Genomic DNA, 15,705 nt, shown 5'->3' on the forward strand with positions numbered 1-15,705 from the left:
TCAGGTGCATCCTGTTTCCACTGATCATCTTTGAGATGTTTCCACATTGTAATTGGAGTCTACCTGGGGTAACTTCAGTTTATTGAACATGATTTGGAAAGGCACAGACCTGTCTACATATAAAGTCTCACAGCTGACAGTGCATGTCAGAGCACAAACCAAGCATGAAGTCAAAGGAATTGTCTGTAGCCCTCTGAGACAGGATTGTCTTGAGATACAAATCTGGGGAAGAGTACAGAAACATTTCTACTGCTTTAAAGGTCCCAGTGAGCACAGTGGCCTCCATCATCTATAAATGGAAGAAATTCAGATCCACCAGGACTCTTCCTAGAGTTGACCACCTGTCTAAATTGAGCAATCAGGGGAAAAGGACCTTAGTCAGGGAGGTGACCAAGAACCTGATGGTCACTGTCAGAGCTCCAGTATTCATCTGTAGAGACAGGAGAACCTTCCAGAAGGACAACCATCTCTGCAGGAGTCCACCAATCAGGCCTGTATGGTAGAGTGCCAGACGGAAGACACTCCTTAGAAAAGGCACATGGTAGGCTGCCTGGACTTTGCCAAAAGGCACCTGAAGAACTCTCACACCATGAGAAACAAAATCCTCTGGTCTGATGAGACAAAGATTGAACTCTTTAGTGTGAATGCTAGGTGTCATGTTTGGAGGAATCCAGGCACCATCTATACAGTGAAGCATGGTGGTGGCAGCATCATGCTGTGGGGATGTTTTTGAGCAGCAGGAACTGGGAGACTAGTCAAGATGGAAACATGAATGCAGCAATCTACAGAGACATCCTGGATGAAACCTGTTCCTGAGTGCTCTTGACCTCAGACTGAGGCAATGGTTCATCTTTCTGCAGGACAATGGGCTTAAACACACAGCCAAGATATCAATGGAGTGGCTTCAGGACAACTCTTTGAATGTCCTTGAGTGGCCCAGCTAGAGTCCAGACTTGAATCTGACTGATCATCTCTGGAGAGATCTGAAAATGGCTGTGCACTGACGCTTCCCATCCAACCTGATGGAGCTTGAGAGGTGCTGCAAAGAGGAATGAGCAAAACTGAGCAAAGATAGGTGCGTAAAACCTGTGATGACATATTCAAGAAGACTTGAGGCTGTAATTGCTGCCAGAAGTGCAACAACAAAGTATTGAGCAAAGGCTGTGAATACTTGTAATCATTTTTTCATAAATTAGCAAAAATAAAAAAAAAACAAAAAGCTTTTTCATGTTGTCATTATGGGGTGTTCTGAGTAGAATTTTGATGAAAAAAAAAATTTATTTACTCCATTTTGGAATAAGACTGTAACATAACAAAATGTGGAAAAAGTGAAGCGCTGTGAATACTTTCCGGATGCACTGTATTTGCATATTAATAAGGATAAACGTTTTCTCTCTCTCAGATATTGGTTGAGAATCTTCTATGTTTGAAGCTTTATATTCACAGTGTGTTATTGTGGCACAAACAATTTACAGTTATGCTAATTAAAGTGCTAATTTGCAATGGTACACTCTAGGCCTGCCTGCTGTGACATTCTGTTATCACTTTTTATGGTTTCTCATCCTAGAACCAGATAAACGGGAATGGCCGAGGTGCTCCCTGTGGTGCAGAGGACCTCAGAAACATGCTGGAGAGAAGCAATAGTGTGATCAAAGCCCAGCGGACAATGAGCTACAGAGGAAATAGTAATGACTCCGCGCAATCCAGGTAGGAGGCTTAGACCATAACCACAACAGGGGATGTCCTCTGACCCAAAGTCTGAGCTAATCTGTAGCTCTGCACCTCATTATTCTCACAGGAGTCCAGCTGATCCCAGTTCAGCCCTTCAGAGGAGCCGGAGCACTTTCCAGCTGGACAGGTCCAAGGAGGGAGACGGGCAGAGCTACCCCTCAAGAACAGACATCCTGGAACTTCTGGGTTCCAACCAGGAAACCTCATTCAACAGGTCAGACCTGGTCCTGATCAGACCAGATCACATTCTTTCAACATGTTGGAGACTCTGAAGCCACAGAGTCGTTGATGGAGGTGAACACCATGTTTAGTCATGGCAATGTCCATGAGTCGTCTCCTGTGTGTCTCATTCTGAATCTTATTGAAATACAAAGATATGTTTTGCCATTTCTGATGGTAATCGACACTGTGACACTCCTGTTCTTAATCAGGTCGTACAGAGACTCCCTAAAAGACGCTCAGTCTAAGGTCCTTGGCTCCACCTCCTTCAGACGGAGAGACCTCAGCTGCTCCATCAGCCCCACGCCTCCTCACATCGTCTCCTCATACTCCTCCACCAGCACCCACCCACCTCCATCTGTGTCCTCCAAGCAGCCTGCCCCAGAGAAGAAAGGTCCTAAAACTATGCCAAAACCTCAGGCCGTAGTCATTACACCACTGCTGCCAGTCATGTCTCCTCATACCCCAAAGGAGCGTCACGTAGTCAGCCCAGATGTTCGCGGCCCGAGTCCACCAGCCCTCCCCAGTGTTCCTCCAGTCAGACCCCCTGCAACAGTGCGGATCTGTGGCCGCAAGCGTTTGACCATGGACCAGAAGAAGCGCTCTTACTCTGAGCCAGAAAAAATTAATGAAGTTGGGGTGTCCAATGTAGAGAACACTGCCCTCTTCAGGCGTGGAGGAGGTACATTTAAAGCTTTTTTTAACATCAGTTGACCTTAATGTGTAAAGTATCACCCAGAAACAGAGCAAATGTTTTTATCGGGTAATTATGTGTTTGGAAAACGGTTTAGGGGCTGAGGCATGCATCAGTGTCTGGATGCTGATGCTGATTAATCCTCTAATGCCGCGTTCACACCGGGCGCGACGCAAGCGACAGCAGTGACAGGTTGCCATGTAATCCCTATGGGACGACGCGTTTTGGCGCCAAGTCACGCAGTGCGACGGATGCGAATGAAGCGACGCGAGTGAAGTGATTTTGAGCAATTGGCGTGTTTGTGGCGCGATATTGCGTTGCGTCACGTTGCGTTGCCCTCCTCCCCAAGTTGAAAAATCTGAAGTTTTTCGTCTTGTCGCGCCACGATGACCAATCAGGAACTGAATATGTAGTGACGTGGAGATGTCTGGAGTTTGACTGAAGATGTGAATATGTCCTGTCTCTGGTAGCAGCCTGAGAGCAGGACTTATGTCTCTTTTGTCCTTTATTTCGCAATTATGACAGAGTTTTTGGAGCGAGCAGCAGCCCCACAGCAGGGGGAGCGGAGTTTCTTTTTTTTTTTTTTTTACGTGCATGCGTGAGCGAATTAACTACATAGATGTATAATAAAACAAATGGTGACTGCTTTCTAAACACAATTATGACAGAGTTTTTGGAGTGAGCAGCAGCCCCACAGCAGGGGGAGCGGAGTTTCTTTTTTTTTTTTTTTTTTTTTTTTTTTTTTTTTTTTTTTTTTTTTTTTTACGTGCACGCACGAGCGAATTGTCTGTGGAGATTATTTTATTAATTAACTACACGGATGTATAATAAAACAAATGGTGACTGGTTTCTAAACACAATTATGACAGAGTTTTTGTGGGAAGAGTGAGCTGCAGCCCCACAGCAGGGGGGGCAGAGTTTCTTTTTCCTTTTACGTGCGCGTGCTAGCGAATCGTCCGTGGAGATTATTTTACTTAACTACACAGATGTATAATAAAACAAATGGTGACTGGCTTCTAAACACAATTATGACAGAGTTTTTTGGGGAAGAGCGAGCTGCAGCCCCACAGCAGGGGGAGCAGAGTTTCTTTTTTCTTTTTTTTTTATTGTTTACATGTGCGTGCGTGAACGGGACAGGAGGTCCTCAAACTGGGTCCCGCAGAGGCGGCTGAAAGGGGCCATCATCCAGATGCAGCTCCTACAGCAAATAATGATACTCCCCGAATTGGGAGCTTTCCACAACAACTCGCTCCGTGTGATCAAGGTCCGTCATGTTAACTTGACTGACAACCGGAGCTCCTCCTATTTGATGACACACCGGGGCGAATTTTCGCAGCAAAAGCAGAGCGACACACCGGGTAATGGTGGCGCGTCCGTCGCCACGCGACCCCCGCGGATTTGTGGCGTCTGATTGCGCCCGTTGTGAACGCAGCATTAGTGTCGCAGTAATGAGGAGAAGAAACAGAACCAAAAACAATTCCTAAACAAACTGCAAACTGACTTTTACCGGCTCCACTAACGCGTCGCCGGTAAAACTCAATTTGTGACCGTAAAATTCCGCATGAACATCTGCAAATCATCAGACACAACATGGTTATTCCCATTCTCATCCAATTACATCATTTGCACGGTTTATTTTTCTATAAATAATTCGGTCAGCGAATCGTTGTGAAAAGGTGTGGTCGGCTCGTCAAAACTTCTTCATGCCAAACTGGAAATTCTAAGACCCACAGATTTCTCCATCTCGTCAGCTGCATTGAGGTAAATCCATCAATCAGTCCAGTTAAATCCGTTAAAGCCAAGCATTTCGGGATCGTCGTTGCTGCACTAGTTTCTGTCACTCTCAGTTGACAGCGCCATTGTTGACACCTGCACAGCAACGCAGTCAGGGGGCAGAGTAACGCATCAAATGTGAAAGTCTTAATATTTTGCCACTCTCCACGTGATATTTTATGGTCTGAAATCTCACATGATTAACTAATCAGATTCGCAGAAAATATGTAATTGGAATACAATCCGCTTTTTCATCCGTCAGAGACCAGTGTGGCCGATCGGCGTAAAATGTTTGAGCTGGCAGCCAGGCGCCCTGTAGGCGGGGCTTCACAGAACGCCATATCACGGATGGATCTACGCCAGCTTCAGCAGGACGCCCTGGCTGAATATGTGGAGAGGAAACGAGGGATGAGTAGAGAAGACGGAGGACAGAGGAGTATTCAGAAGGTTCCCAGCATGTTTCTACAACCTGACAACAACACCAACAACCATACAGGTGGGCTGAAGATGAAGAAAACAATGGAATCCTGGAGAGTTCTTTGATTAATTCTTTTTCCTTCTCTCACTTAGACACCATCAGCCTCTCCTCTACCACCAGCCTGCTCTCACTCCAGGACTCGGGCCCAGATTGGAGATGCTCTCCCACAGAGAGGCGTCTCTGCTCCACACTGCCTCCTGGAACCAGCCTGCAGAGTTCCTACCCAGACAGGGTGACGTCGCCGGCACGCCCAGGAGTGAGGTACGAAACGATCAACCCATTCATAGCTTTATCCATGGACAGATAATCAATTAAAATGTTGATAAGGACTTAATTATTTGAGTCTTTTATCAAGACAAAGGTCAGGTCAGCAACTTCTGGAATGCCCAAAAAATTTTATTTATTTACTAAATCAATAACTGCTCTGTGCATTAACCACTTAATCAATAGCTGTTCTCTGCATTAATCACTGAATCTATAAGTGCTCCATGCATTAATCACTTAATCAATAACTGCACTGTGCATTAACCACTTAATCAATAACTGCTCTGTGCATTAACCACTTAATCAATAGTTGTTCCATGCATTAATCACTTAATTAATAACTGCTCTGTGCATTAATCAATTCATTTCAATTTATTGAATTTATCGAGCCCCAAATCACGACAGCGTCACCTCATAGTGCTTCACAGTAAACAACTAAAATAAAACAAATTAAACCAAAAGATCAAAGCGCGTAATTAAAAGATTAAAAGCATAAAAAAGTAAAAAGAAAACTTTATCTAGTTATAGATAAAGAAAACTTTATAACTGCTCCATGCATTAATCACTTAATCTGTAACTGCTCTGTGCATTGATCAGTTAATCTATAACTGCTCTGTCCATTAATCACTTAATCTATAAGTGCTCCGTGCATTAATCACTTAATCAATAAGTGCTCTGTGCATTAATCACTGAATCTATAAGTGCTCCGTGCATTAATCGCTTAATCTATAAGTGCTCTGTGCATTAATCGCTTAATCTATAAGTGCTCTGTGCATTAATCACTGAATCTATAAGTGCTCCGTGCATTAATCACTTAATCAATAAGTGCTCTGTGCATTAATCACTTAATCTGTAACTGCTTCGTGCACTGTGTTTCTGCTCCACACAGCACTCACAGTGTCTGTGTGTAGATCTCTGATGAATGCTCAGCATGTTCAGACATCAGCCTGCTCAGTCAATTCAAACACTGTGCAAACATCAGTGTACTGCAGTCAGCAGGGAAGCACTGCTGATATTCCAGTTTGTATTCAGTTCGTATTCACCGAGCTTGGGCTTGTTTTCATAGGCTGGCTTGCTTGTTTGTCTTTGTAAAATCTGGCAACCCTGGTTGCAGCGAGTTCCCATCTAGTTTTTTTCTTCTGGTTTCTCCTCCTAGTGCTCCTCCTGGATTCCATCCTGACCTCCAGCCTCACATCTGCAGTCCCCACCTCCTCCAGGACCTCACCGCAAAACCAGGACCAGGTCAAGCATTAAGGACAGACCTAGAATCCGGACCCCAGCTTGCCCAGTTCAGAGGGGATTGCAGACTGTCTCAACAGCTCAACAGGGCTCTGCAGAGGGCCGGATCAGGTCATAGTTCTGGGAAATCTGCGTCCACTGAGGATCTCCTTGAGCGATCGGAGGACAGACAGTTGACACCTCAACACTTCCGCTCTCGCTCATCACCTTCTGTGGAGAGACTGGACCAGGTACCACGTTCGTCCCAAAAGGATGTCACAGAGTCCCAGTCCAAAGGAGGCCCATGTGGTTTTTCTGAAAAACTAAATAGTAGTCACCAGGAACAAAATCGATGATTCTGAAATTATCTTGAATTTATGGCCTGCTGATTCCTTATTACAATACGACCATGAATACAAAAACCTCTAGTGGGCGCTTGGAGATCGAGCCTCTGAGTTAATGGTAAAGCTTTGATACATCGACTACGTACTCAGACTCCTCCGTCTGTCTAATGTGGGTCATTGTTTTGAGCTGTTTGATATGACACTCGGATTGTTTCATTCAATTCTGGGGTTCATTCAGCTCCACCACAAACATCAACTGGGATCTGACTTTATTTTTCTGACATTTTGCACAAACTTCTGGTTTTACTTGTGTGTCATTTTATCATGTAAATGAATCTTGATGATCTGAATCTTGAAGCAGCATCAAACAGATGGATTGGGTTTCATTTAAAGATCTCAGCTGCAGTTTTTGTTTTTGTGTTTCAGGACTTCTTCTCAGCCAAAGGTGTTGGAATATTTGACACTTTCATCGCTGAACCACGTGTCTGCTCTGTGGTTCAGAACAGGTACAGTTAAGCAGTTCACATACAGGTCAGGTTTTCAGTTTCTTTTGTCCATCTGTCAATGAGGAAAAAAGTGGAAAGCAGAACTGAGAGGAGAAGTAAAATATACGCAATTATCAAGTCACATTAGGGTACTAACCAGTCAAACTAATTTAATTTGATAGTTGTGTTGTTTCACATTTGTGTGTCACAAGTCGGTCTACACTGACAACACAGTGGCAGCTGATGACATCACAGGGCTTCATAGAGCTTCATGCTTCACTTCATTGGAATCACATCATTGTTTTATGTTTTAATTCTCTGTCTGACAGTGTAATTTTAGACATGGAACCTCACAGAAAGGGACAGACGCCTGTAACTCCAGAACATTTTGAATCAGATCCTCATGATTAATTGTTATTTTTAAATGTATTATTCATAAATAAATTTGTTCTTGTGGAGACAAAAGAAACACTTCCTCAGCTGATTAAAATCCTCTAATGGCTGAAAGAGCTCCTTTATTGCGCTTGTTGTTACAGTCGTTGTCGTTATAATTGTTATGTTTGTTGTTATAGTTGTTATGTTGTTCTTGCATTCATTGTTGTTACGTTTGTTGTTACGTCGTTGCTATTTTTGTTGTTGTTACTTTAGTTGTTGTTGCATTTGTTGCTGTTACCTTTTGTTGTTGTTATCTTTGTTGTTGCGTTTGTTGTTAAAACAAAATTAGTTAGCCTAAAATAATATTTAAAAGTTTTAAAAATATTTTTCATAAATTTGAGAACGTGTGAGAAAAAAATTGAGAAATTAAATTTTTTAAAAATTCATTATTTGAGAATCTCGTTTCAAATATAATATTTTACAGCCTTTTTAAAAGTGTTAATCTGATTAGAAATCTGTGGATTACAGTAATTGATCTGTCTAAAATGTTGCACATTCATTTTTTTTAATTAAAATTCAGATGCACAAGAGCAAATAGTGCATCATTTAAAATTCATGATTTCCCCCGTGATGTTATTTCTTTTGAAAGTTGCACAAACAGTTTGTGTCTGTGTCTCAGACCTGCAGATGTCCAGCTTTTACGCAGAATAGTCTCTCCTCAGTCCTCCAACCACCTAAGCACTGTGCAGCCTGCAGCGCCCTCTACAGGTCAGATCTTAAACACACTATCCGCACAGACATCAGGCTTCTCTCTAAAACAGCTCAGACATACTTCAGATAGAACACAAACCTCAACCACATGTTTTCACATGGCGGCGACCAGCCAGCTAGCAGGGGGCCACTCACTCGGTTACATGACAAGCAGGTTCTGAAAGTAGATGGACCATTTCTGCGGCAATGAACACACCCTTTTCAACTTTTAAACCATCTGACATTTTCTTCTTCTGTAACCTCAGTAAGGTTCTGACATAATTGATTGAGGGGGAAGCTTGGACCGAGCTACATGGTGACAATACTAGATTAATTTTGAGCTCATCCTTTCATCCGTGTTTAGTAAAAATAGCTGAAGGTTTTGGTTTAAAGACTCTTCATCCAATAGGTTCTTCTTGCTAAAATAAGTGTGTTTGGAGTCTAGTTGATAAACCTGTCTTCCGATCTATGCAACAAAGTTTAGAAAGAAGATGTAAGAGAGGCGAACAGGTGGCGCTGTGCAGACGAAGACACGCGTTTTGCGTGTCTTTTGTCCTTAGGAACAGGAGGCTTATTTCACTTCTTCTGCACAGCGCCACCTGCTGGCCTCTATTACACATGCTTATTTGTAAACATCTTCCTCCCATTCAGACACAAATTTAGAACCCTGTTTGCATGTGTGCACACAGAAATGAGTGTAATAAATTTGTTGGGGGTCTTTGTTCTTGTTGTAGATCCTGGTTCCGTCCAGACTTGCACACCAAGGAGAGATCGACAGAGGAACACGGAGCGCCAACGAGCCCACAGCACCTCCACACTGGCGGCCTCCGTGGGCTTGCCTTGCCCCCTTTCCTCATCCGGACCTCAAGTTGAGGGCAGCGCTGAGTGGGTCGCTGAGGAGAGGCTTAGCCAAGCCAACCTGGATTCCATCACCTTCCCAGGAATCCCAGTCACAAACACAGTGGATCATAGCGACGACAGTCCATCTGTTAGCAGTAATGGCGAAACATGGAAGAAGAGCCAACTGAGCGACGCCGTGACCTCAGGAGAAATGCAGAATGAAGCGTTCAGAGACCGCGCGTTCAGTTTGGAGACGAGAAGGAGACCTCCAGAGAGCACAGAACCACTGCTGACAATAATGTCAACGCCGCCGCCGTCACCACCGCCACCACCGCCATGTGTGCAGCCTCCAGCCTCAACAAGCGGAACAGACAGACAGAATGACCTGTGGTCTCCTTCTCTGTCCACCTCACTGAGGATTTCAGAGTCGAGCGTGTTCAGCTTCTTTGACCAGCAGGTGGCTCTCGAACCCTCCATGGGTTTACTGCAGGAGGACTTAGACGAGGTCTTCCTGCAAACCCCCTCACCTCCATCACCTCCTCCACCCATCACGTCACCTCTTTTAAGTCCGAAACAGGAAGCAGGACAGAAGACTGTGGACAGGTTCGGTTTCCAGTGTTTCCTTTTAACTGTAAAAGCTTTTTGTTCTCACTGTCTTTTATCCTTTGTTTTCTTTTTGATCTGTTGCCTTTGATCTTTATGCCCCTCCTACTTTCCTTAATGATTCCATGTGTCCCAGCAGTAGCTCCTGCCATCATTCACCTCCAGCATCGCCGTCCACTTCTGTTCTTCCTGTTCCTGCATCCAGCCGTGACTCTCCTGTGGAGCCGCATCAATCCACTGTCACCGCTTCTGGTTCCTCATGTCCCCTCACCCAGAAAGTCGAGGAGAGCCACGAACTCGAGTACCAGCCGCTGCCCCACAGGGAGAAGACTTTGGAGGAGCTGCGGGTCCAGATGCTGAGCCAGGACTTAGTACGTCCTCATCGCTGATGGTATTTTAAATAAGATTTGGATTCATTAACTCTAATTTTGTTTTTGTGTCCAGGTGCTGCAGGATCGCTCTCTAGCACCCCTCCTGGACCTGTGGGAAAGTAAAACAACGCTGGATCTTATGAAGGAGATTTTTCCCAAAACTGTTAAATCACCATGGCAACAAACGGGCAGCAGCAACCTGGATGACAGGTAAATGGAAAATCCAATACAAAACCTGACATAACCGTAAGAAAAACTGCAGATGAACATAATCTCTGCTGATGTCAGTGGATTCTGACTCTGAGATGTTTAACTGTAGAGTTTTGTTTATTATTTGTCTGTTTTATTAGGTGAGATCAGGGGTGGATCTAGGATCGGGTCTTTAGGGGGGGCTCAGCCCGTAAGACGGAGGCAATATACATGCGATGTCTGGAAATATGTTTCAACCCAAAAAGTACAGGAATTTTTGATCTCGACCCAGACCAATGTGGTCAAAAATACAAAACAAACAAGAATAGTGAAATGCCCCTTTATTGCATCTTCATATAAAGTAAAAAGGCTTCACAAATCTGAAAGTGCATTTCAAACAGTGTTTAGGTTTTTTTTTCCCCCTTTCACAACTGTAAGATGTGCTAAAAAAACAACAAACAAACAAGAAAAAAAGGGAGGGGGGGGGGGGTTAAATCTGCCCAAGATATTTGATGATCTTTACGGAGCTCACAAAACTGTTTGCAGTTTCCTGATCTTTTTTATTGTGGGGAGGTGATGGTCTGTTGCTTAAGCATTGGGGTTCAGACCAAAAGATCCTCGGTTCAAACCCTCGCCTTGTTTCTGCTTAAAACGACCTTGTTTCTGCTTAAAACTGACTTTAGAATGATTTAAGAGGTTTTACTTTGTCATCTGATGGTTAATAATCATATTATTCCCTTTGATTGCTTTGGGTGCAGAGAGTCAGGCTCAGAGAGTCAGAAAATCAGAAAGACCCCTTGGGCAAGGTCCTTAAACCCCTAGGTGCTCCCGGGGTGTGTAGTGAGTGCCTTGCATGGCAGCACCTTGACATCGGTGTGTGAATGGGTGAATGTGCTTTGAAAGCGCTTTGAGGTTCTGAAACAGATGGAAAAGCATGATATAAATGCAGTCAGTCCATTTATCTGACGATACAGCAGATAAAATATATGTAAATGGTGAAGGTTCAGAAACAGGGTTTGTTGTTCTTGAACACTAATTTATCTGTGAAGCTGATTTAAAGTGAATGTGTTTGAAGATTTGTGAACTTGATGTTCAGAAGATGTTTCCACAGATGTCATCACACTCCGTGTCGTTCAGTGAAATGTTTGTTTTTGTTCTTGTTGTTAACAGTCAGGCAGGATTTGCACCTTTGACTGTTCATGTGAATAAAATATCTGAAAACATTTTGCACTAAACATGCAAACATCTGATGAGCTGGACAACACTGACACCTGGTGGTCAGAGGTGGTATATCAAGGAAAACGCAAGCTCCTTAAACTTCAGTATAATCATGATTGATGATGAGGAACTAATGTTTGACACCATTTAAAGTTCAGGATTTGAAATAACGTTGAACCCATTGTAGGATCCAGGATGGCGTCTGTGTTCCTTCGGTAGACACAGAAACTGATCTGGATCAGCACAACAAAGATCTGAACACCAGAAAGGTAAAACTAATTTAATTTCCATTATTTGTTCTGTCATAGAGGTTTTGCCTGTTGCACAATGAGTTTCTTATTTTAATCTTAGTCCTCATCTGGACCAGATCTGGGGTATTTTAACAGTTTGTATACTTTTAACTCTGAGTGCTGCTTTAGTTTGTGTCGTTGCATGAATTTTAAAGTTGTTTATTAGACAATATGAAAAAGTTGAACACAGGAACTCCAAACATCAAAAGCGAGCTGAGCGTTTTTGTAAGGTAACATCACGTTGTGTTCCCTCATTTTAAATTAATCTAGGTCATCAGTACTCCTTTTTATGATTCTTAAATGTGCAGTAACATGTCTGCAGCTACTCATATGTGCATGAACTTGTCCAATCACAATGTGCAATATGTCATTTGTAGGTACTACATTATCAGCACTATGAAGTGCAAGAATTCAGGCTAAAGAGTTTTTTAAAGCAGTCTTATTTGGATGCGTAGCTTTGATTTTGTTTTCTTCCTTTATAGTTATATTTCCTATATACTGTTCTTCATGTCTACTTGTGCCTCTGTTTATCTGTGCAGTTGTAACATAAGCAGTTCCCTTCTGGATTTTAAAAAAATCTTACAATTTAGAAAATATATGGAGTCTTGGTGAAATTCTATTGTACCTGTATAAATTGTCCACCAGGTGGCGATATTGCTCCATTTCTATAACCTTGGGACATGACAAATCTGTTGCTTATGGTAGTAGACAACCTTATATTTCCCAATCGTGTCCACCAGGTGGAGTTGTGTAAGGCTCTGCAGGACTGCTTGATAGCTCTGCGGCAGGAGAAGGAGGCCCTGAGTGAGGAGCAGATCCAGCACCAGGCCTTAGGGGCGGATGTCGACAAGCTGATTCAGGAACACTGCAGTTCCAGCGAGCGGGACAAATACAACATTTTCATTGGTATGTTCCAAAAACACTCTTGAACAATATCACCTCGACGCTCTGAGCTGACCAGCAGGTGACTGTGTGTTTGCAGGTGATCTGGAGAAGATTGTCAACTTGCTGCTGTCTCTGTGCGGCCGCCTCTCAAGAATCGACCGAAGTCTGAACACCATTGACCGAGACCAGCAGAACAAGGAGGCGGCAGCTGAGGAGAGGGTAAGACCACGCCCACCTTGCTCCTGTGAACATTATTCTCACAATGAACGGTGTGATGCTAATTGTTTTTCCAGATCTCTCTCCATCACAAACGTGCTCAGCTTCTCTGTCAAACTGAAGATGCTTGTGATCTGAAGGAGAACATGGATCGTCGACAGCGTGTCGTCCACAGCATTCTGTCCGGCTACCTCAGCGAACCACAGCTCTGTGACTATCGCCGCTTTGTCAGCACCAAACCCTCACTTCTCATTCGCCAGCGACACCTTAATGACCTCATACGGCAGAGGGAGGAGCAACTGACGCAGCTGCTGGAGAGTCTACCACCGGAGCTGGTGGAGGCTCACGGTTGGTCCAGACTGTGTCCATTCATGAGCTCCGCCCACTGCCTTCATCCATTTCCACCAATTTCACAGATGATCCAAGGCCACGCCCACTCAGTACGCTCCACGACTGTGACGTCGCTGTGAGGTAACGGACTCGCCGCTGCTACAGAAACCACTGAAGGACAGACGAGAATCCAAGTGACACTCAAAGCAAAAGCTGCTCTGCATGAAGGAAAAAGGGGTGTGGCCTCCACCAGGTCTCCTTTACGACAAGAAAACTCTTCAACGTGCTTCATTTTACACGCGTGTGACTCAGACATGATGTTTCAATGTTACAGTCTCTGACCTGAGGCACAATAAGAGATACTATGGTGTTTTTTTTCTATCATAATTATTTTAAAATAATGTATGTATGAAATATTTGTTTTCCTCACAGAAGAGACAATGAACTAAACATTAAATGTGAGCTTTGATTTCTCAGCTGTTTTCTTACTTTGTGTCACCAGTTTTCAGAAAGTAGCTGAAGCATTCTGGGGCACAGAAGATTCCATTTGGAATTACACAATGACAAAAGCAAAAACGAACAAGACGTTCGGTGTTCCTCAGAGGTCGTCCTGGTTTTGGCGGAAGTCTGCACCCTGGGTGCTGCTGTGGTTTATACGACTTCACATAGTCGACTTCATCAGCAACAAGTTGAATAAATGCTTCAAGTTAAGAAGAGTCAAAGTGAGATTTGAAGACTGAGATGATGACAGAAGAATATTAAATCTCATTTTATGCAGCAGCAATCTGTTTGTTGACACAAATAAACAATTATTAGAATGAGGAAAAACTCAAATCTGGTTCAAAAACAGGATACCTATCAAACATACAGAATGAAAAATAAACACATGAAAGAAATCTGATTTCAGTGTCTGATCTCTGTTCGGTTCAAGAGCAGTGACAGACTCCTGGTTGGGTACAAGTTTACAGTCTGAATCCAGCTGCTTCTGATCTAAAACCTGATTCTTCACGTGAACTTTCTTCAGCACAGTCTCCACAGTTTTCACTGGTTTTACAGACATCACCGTGACTGTGATTTATCAGTTAGTGATCAAAACCTGATTGTACTGTGAGATCAATAATCCACATGATCGTTCTTCTAGATGTTTGGCCGTTAAAAATAAAAAAAGCCATTTCAGTACAGCAGATTATTGCAGACAAACTGCAAACTGAGTATTTTCCGATCAATACAATCAGCATCATAGAGTCTTTGAAATCCACTACGAACAGTAAGTGAAAGTGAAACCACAACTTCAGACAACAGGTGATGAAGTATTAAATGGCCAGTTTATAAGCCTGATCCGGCCCCTGGGCTGCCAGTTTCAGCCCACTGTTACATCCTGATCAATATAACAACATTTATACAGTTATTCATGAAATTATAAACCTTTAACAGTGCAACAATTATCCCAAAACATGAATTCCACAGCAGTGTTGCCACAGTTAAATTTAAAAAGTTACTTTATACAGTTGCATTTTACAGTTACTTCATTAGCAGCTGTGGACAACTTGTCGGCAGCTGCTGAATGTAACTAAAAAAGTAACTAGTAATCTAATTTGGTTATTTGTAAGATTGAGTTCTTAGAAAATTAACTATTTGTTACTTGTCTGATTAGGTACTTTGCTGATTATCAATCTTAAGAGTAACCAAGTTAGATTACTAGTTATTGTCTTAGTTACAAGTTGTTGGCAGTGAATGTAAATGAATGAAGTAATTGTATAAATTAAAGTAATTTTCACTAACTGTGGTAACACTATTCCACAGGTAGAGGAGATGAGATGAGAGATGAGATATACTTTATTGATCTCACAGTGGAGAAATTATGTTTACACTCCAGTTACCTCAGACAGCAATTAGTCCACAATTATTACTTTTTTACCGTAATAATGGCACACATCAGAATTAAAGGCAACACATACACATTTGACATTGTTGATGTGCACTAAATTTGAAGAAGTCCATTATCCGAATTGAGGCAAGTGGGTGAAGGTCTCGTAGCAACCCTGAGTTGCGCCACTATCAGCTTGGGGGGAGGAACAGGGACCTGCTGCAGCTAAAACTGCGCCGCCCCGCAGAAGGGAAGGGATGACGTGAGCAGAAGCCGGAATGGGGGGTGTGATGGGGGGTAGGAGGGGGTGGGGAGATGGAGTGGAGCATGCTTCAGTCCTGTGAAACAGTTTGTCTTTGTGAGCTGAGATAAGAAACAGCCAAATGTTCACCAGGCCGAAGACATTCCTCTGGAGGAAAACAGTCGGGCAATTTGTCCTTCAGGCTGATAAGCCTGCCGTGTTGTGGTTTGAGCAGTGAAAAACACTTTTTACAGCTTCACTTGAACAACCAAATCCCAATTGTGAATTAAGAATATTGAATTAAGAATATTCCCCGACCTCTGA

At 43.2% G+C, this 15,705-nt stretch overlaps 1 protein-coding gene across 1 annotated transcript in view; it reads left to right on the top strand.

Moving 5' to 3' along the window:
- shroom3 (shroom family member 3) overlaps positions 1 to 13,749 on the top strand; it is an 86,903-nt gene extending 73,154 nt beyond the window's left edge. Inside the window, 15 exon segments of the mRNA XM_034191737.1 lie at positions 1,568 to 1,707; positions 1,799 to 1,945; positions 2,163 to 2,632; positions 4,680 to 4,913; positions 4,988 to 5,156; positions 6,316 to 6,628; positions 7,148 to 7,227; positions 8,261 to 8,349; positions 9,066 to 9,774; positions 9,914 to 10,145; positions 10,219 to 10,355; positions 11,740 to 11,821; positions 12,583 to 12,748; positions 12,825 to 12,946; positions 13,021 to 13,749. Of these exon segments, the coding sequence (XP_034047628.1) occupies positions 1,568 to 1,707; positions 1,799 to 1,945; positions 2,163 to 2,632; positions 4,680 to 4,913; positions 4,988 to 5,156; positions 6,316 to 6,628; positions 7,148 to 7,227; positions 8,261 to 8,349; positions 9,066 to 9,774; positions 9,914 to 10,145; positions 10,219 to 10,355; positions 11,740 to 11,821; positions 12,583 to 12,748; positions 12,825 to 12,946; positions 13,021 to 13,413 (3,483 nt within the window). The 3' untranslated portion in view covers positions 13,414 to 13,749.
- Positions 13,750 to 15,705: the final 1,956 nt, after the last annotated feature.

The sequence above is a fragment of the Thalassophryne amazonica genome, chromosome 17 (assembly GCF_902500255.1).
Source record: "Thalassophryne amazonica chromosome 17, fThaAma1.1, whole genome shotgun sequence".
Taxonomy (NCBI): domain Eukaryota; kingdom Metazoa; phylum Chordata; class Actinopteri; order Batrachoidiformes; family Batrachoididae; genus Thalassophryne; species Thalassophryne amazonica.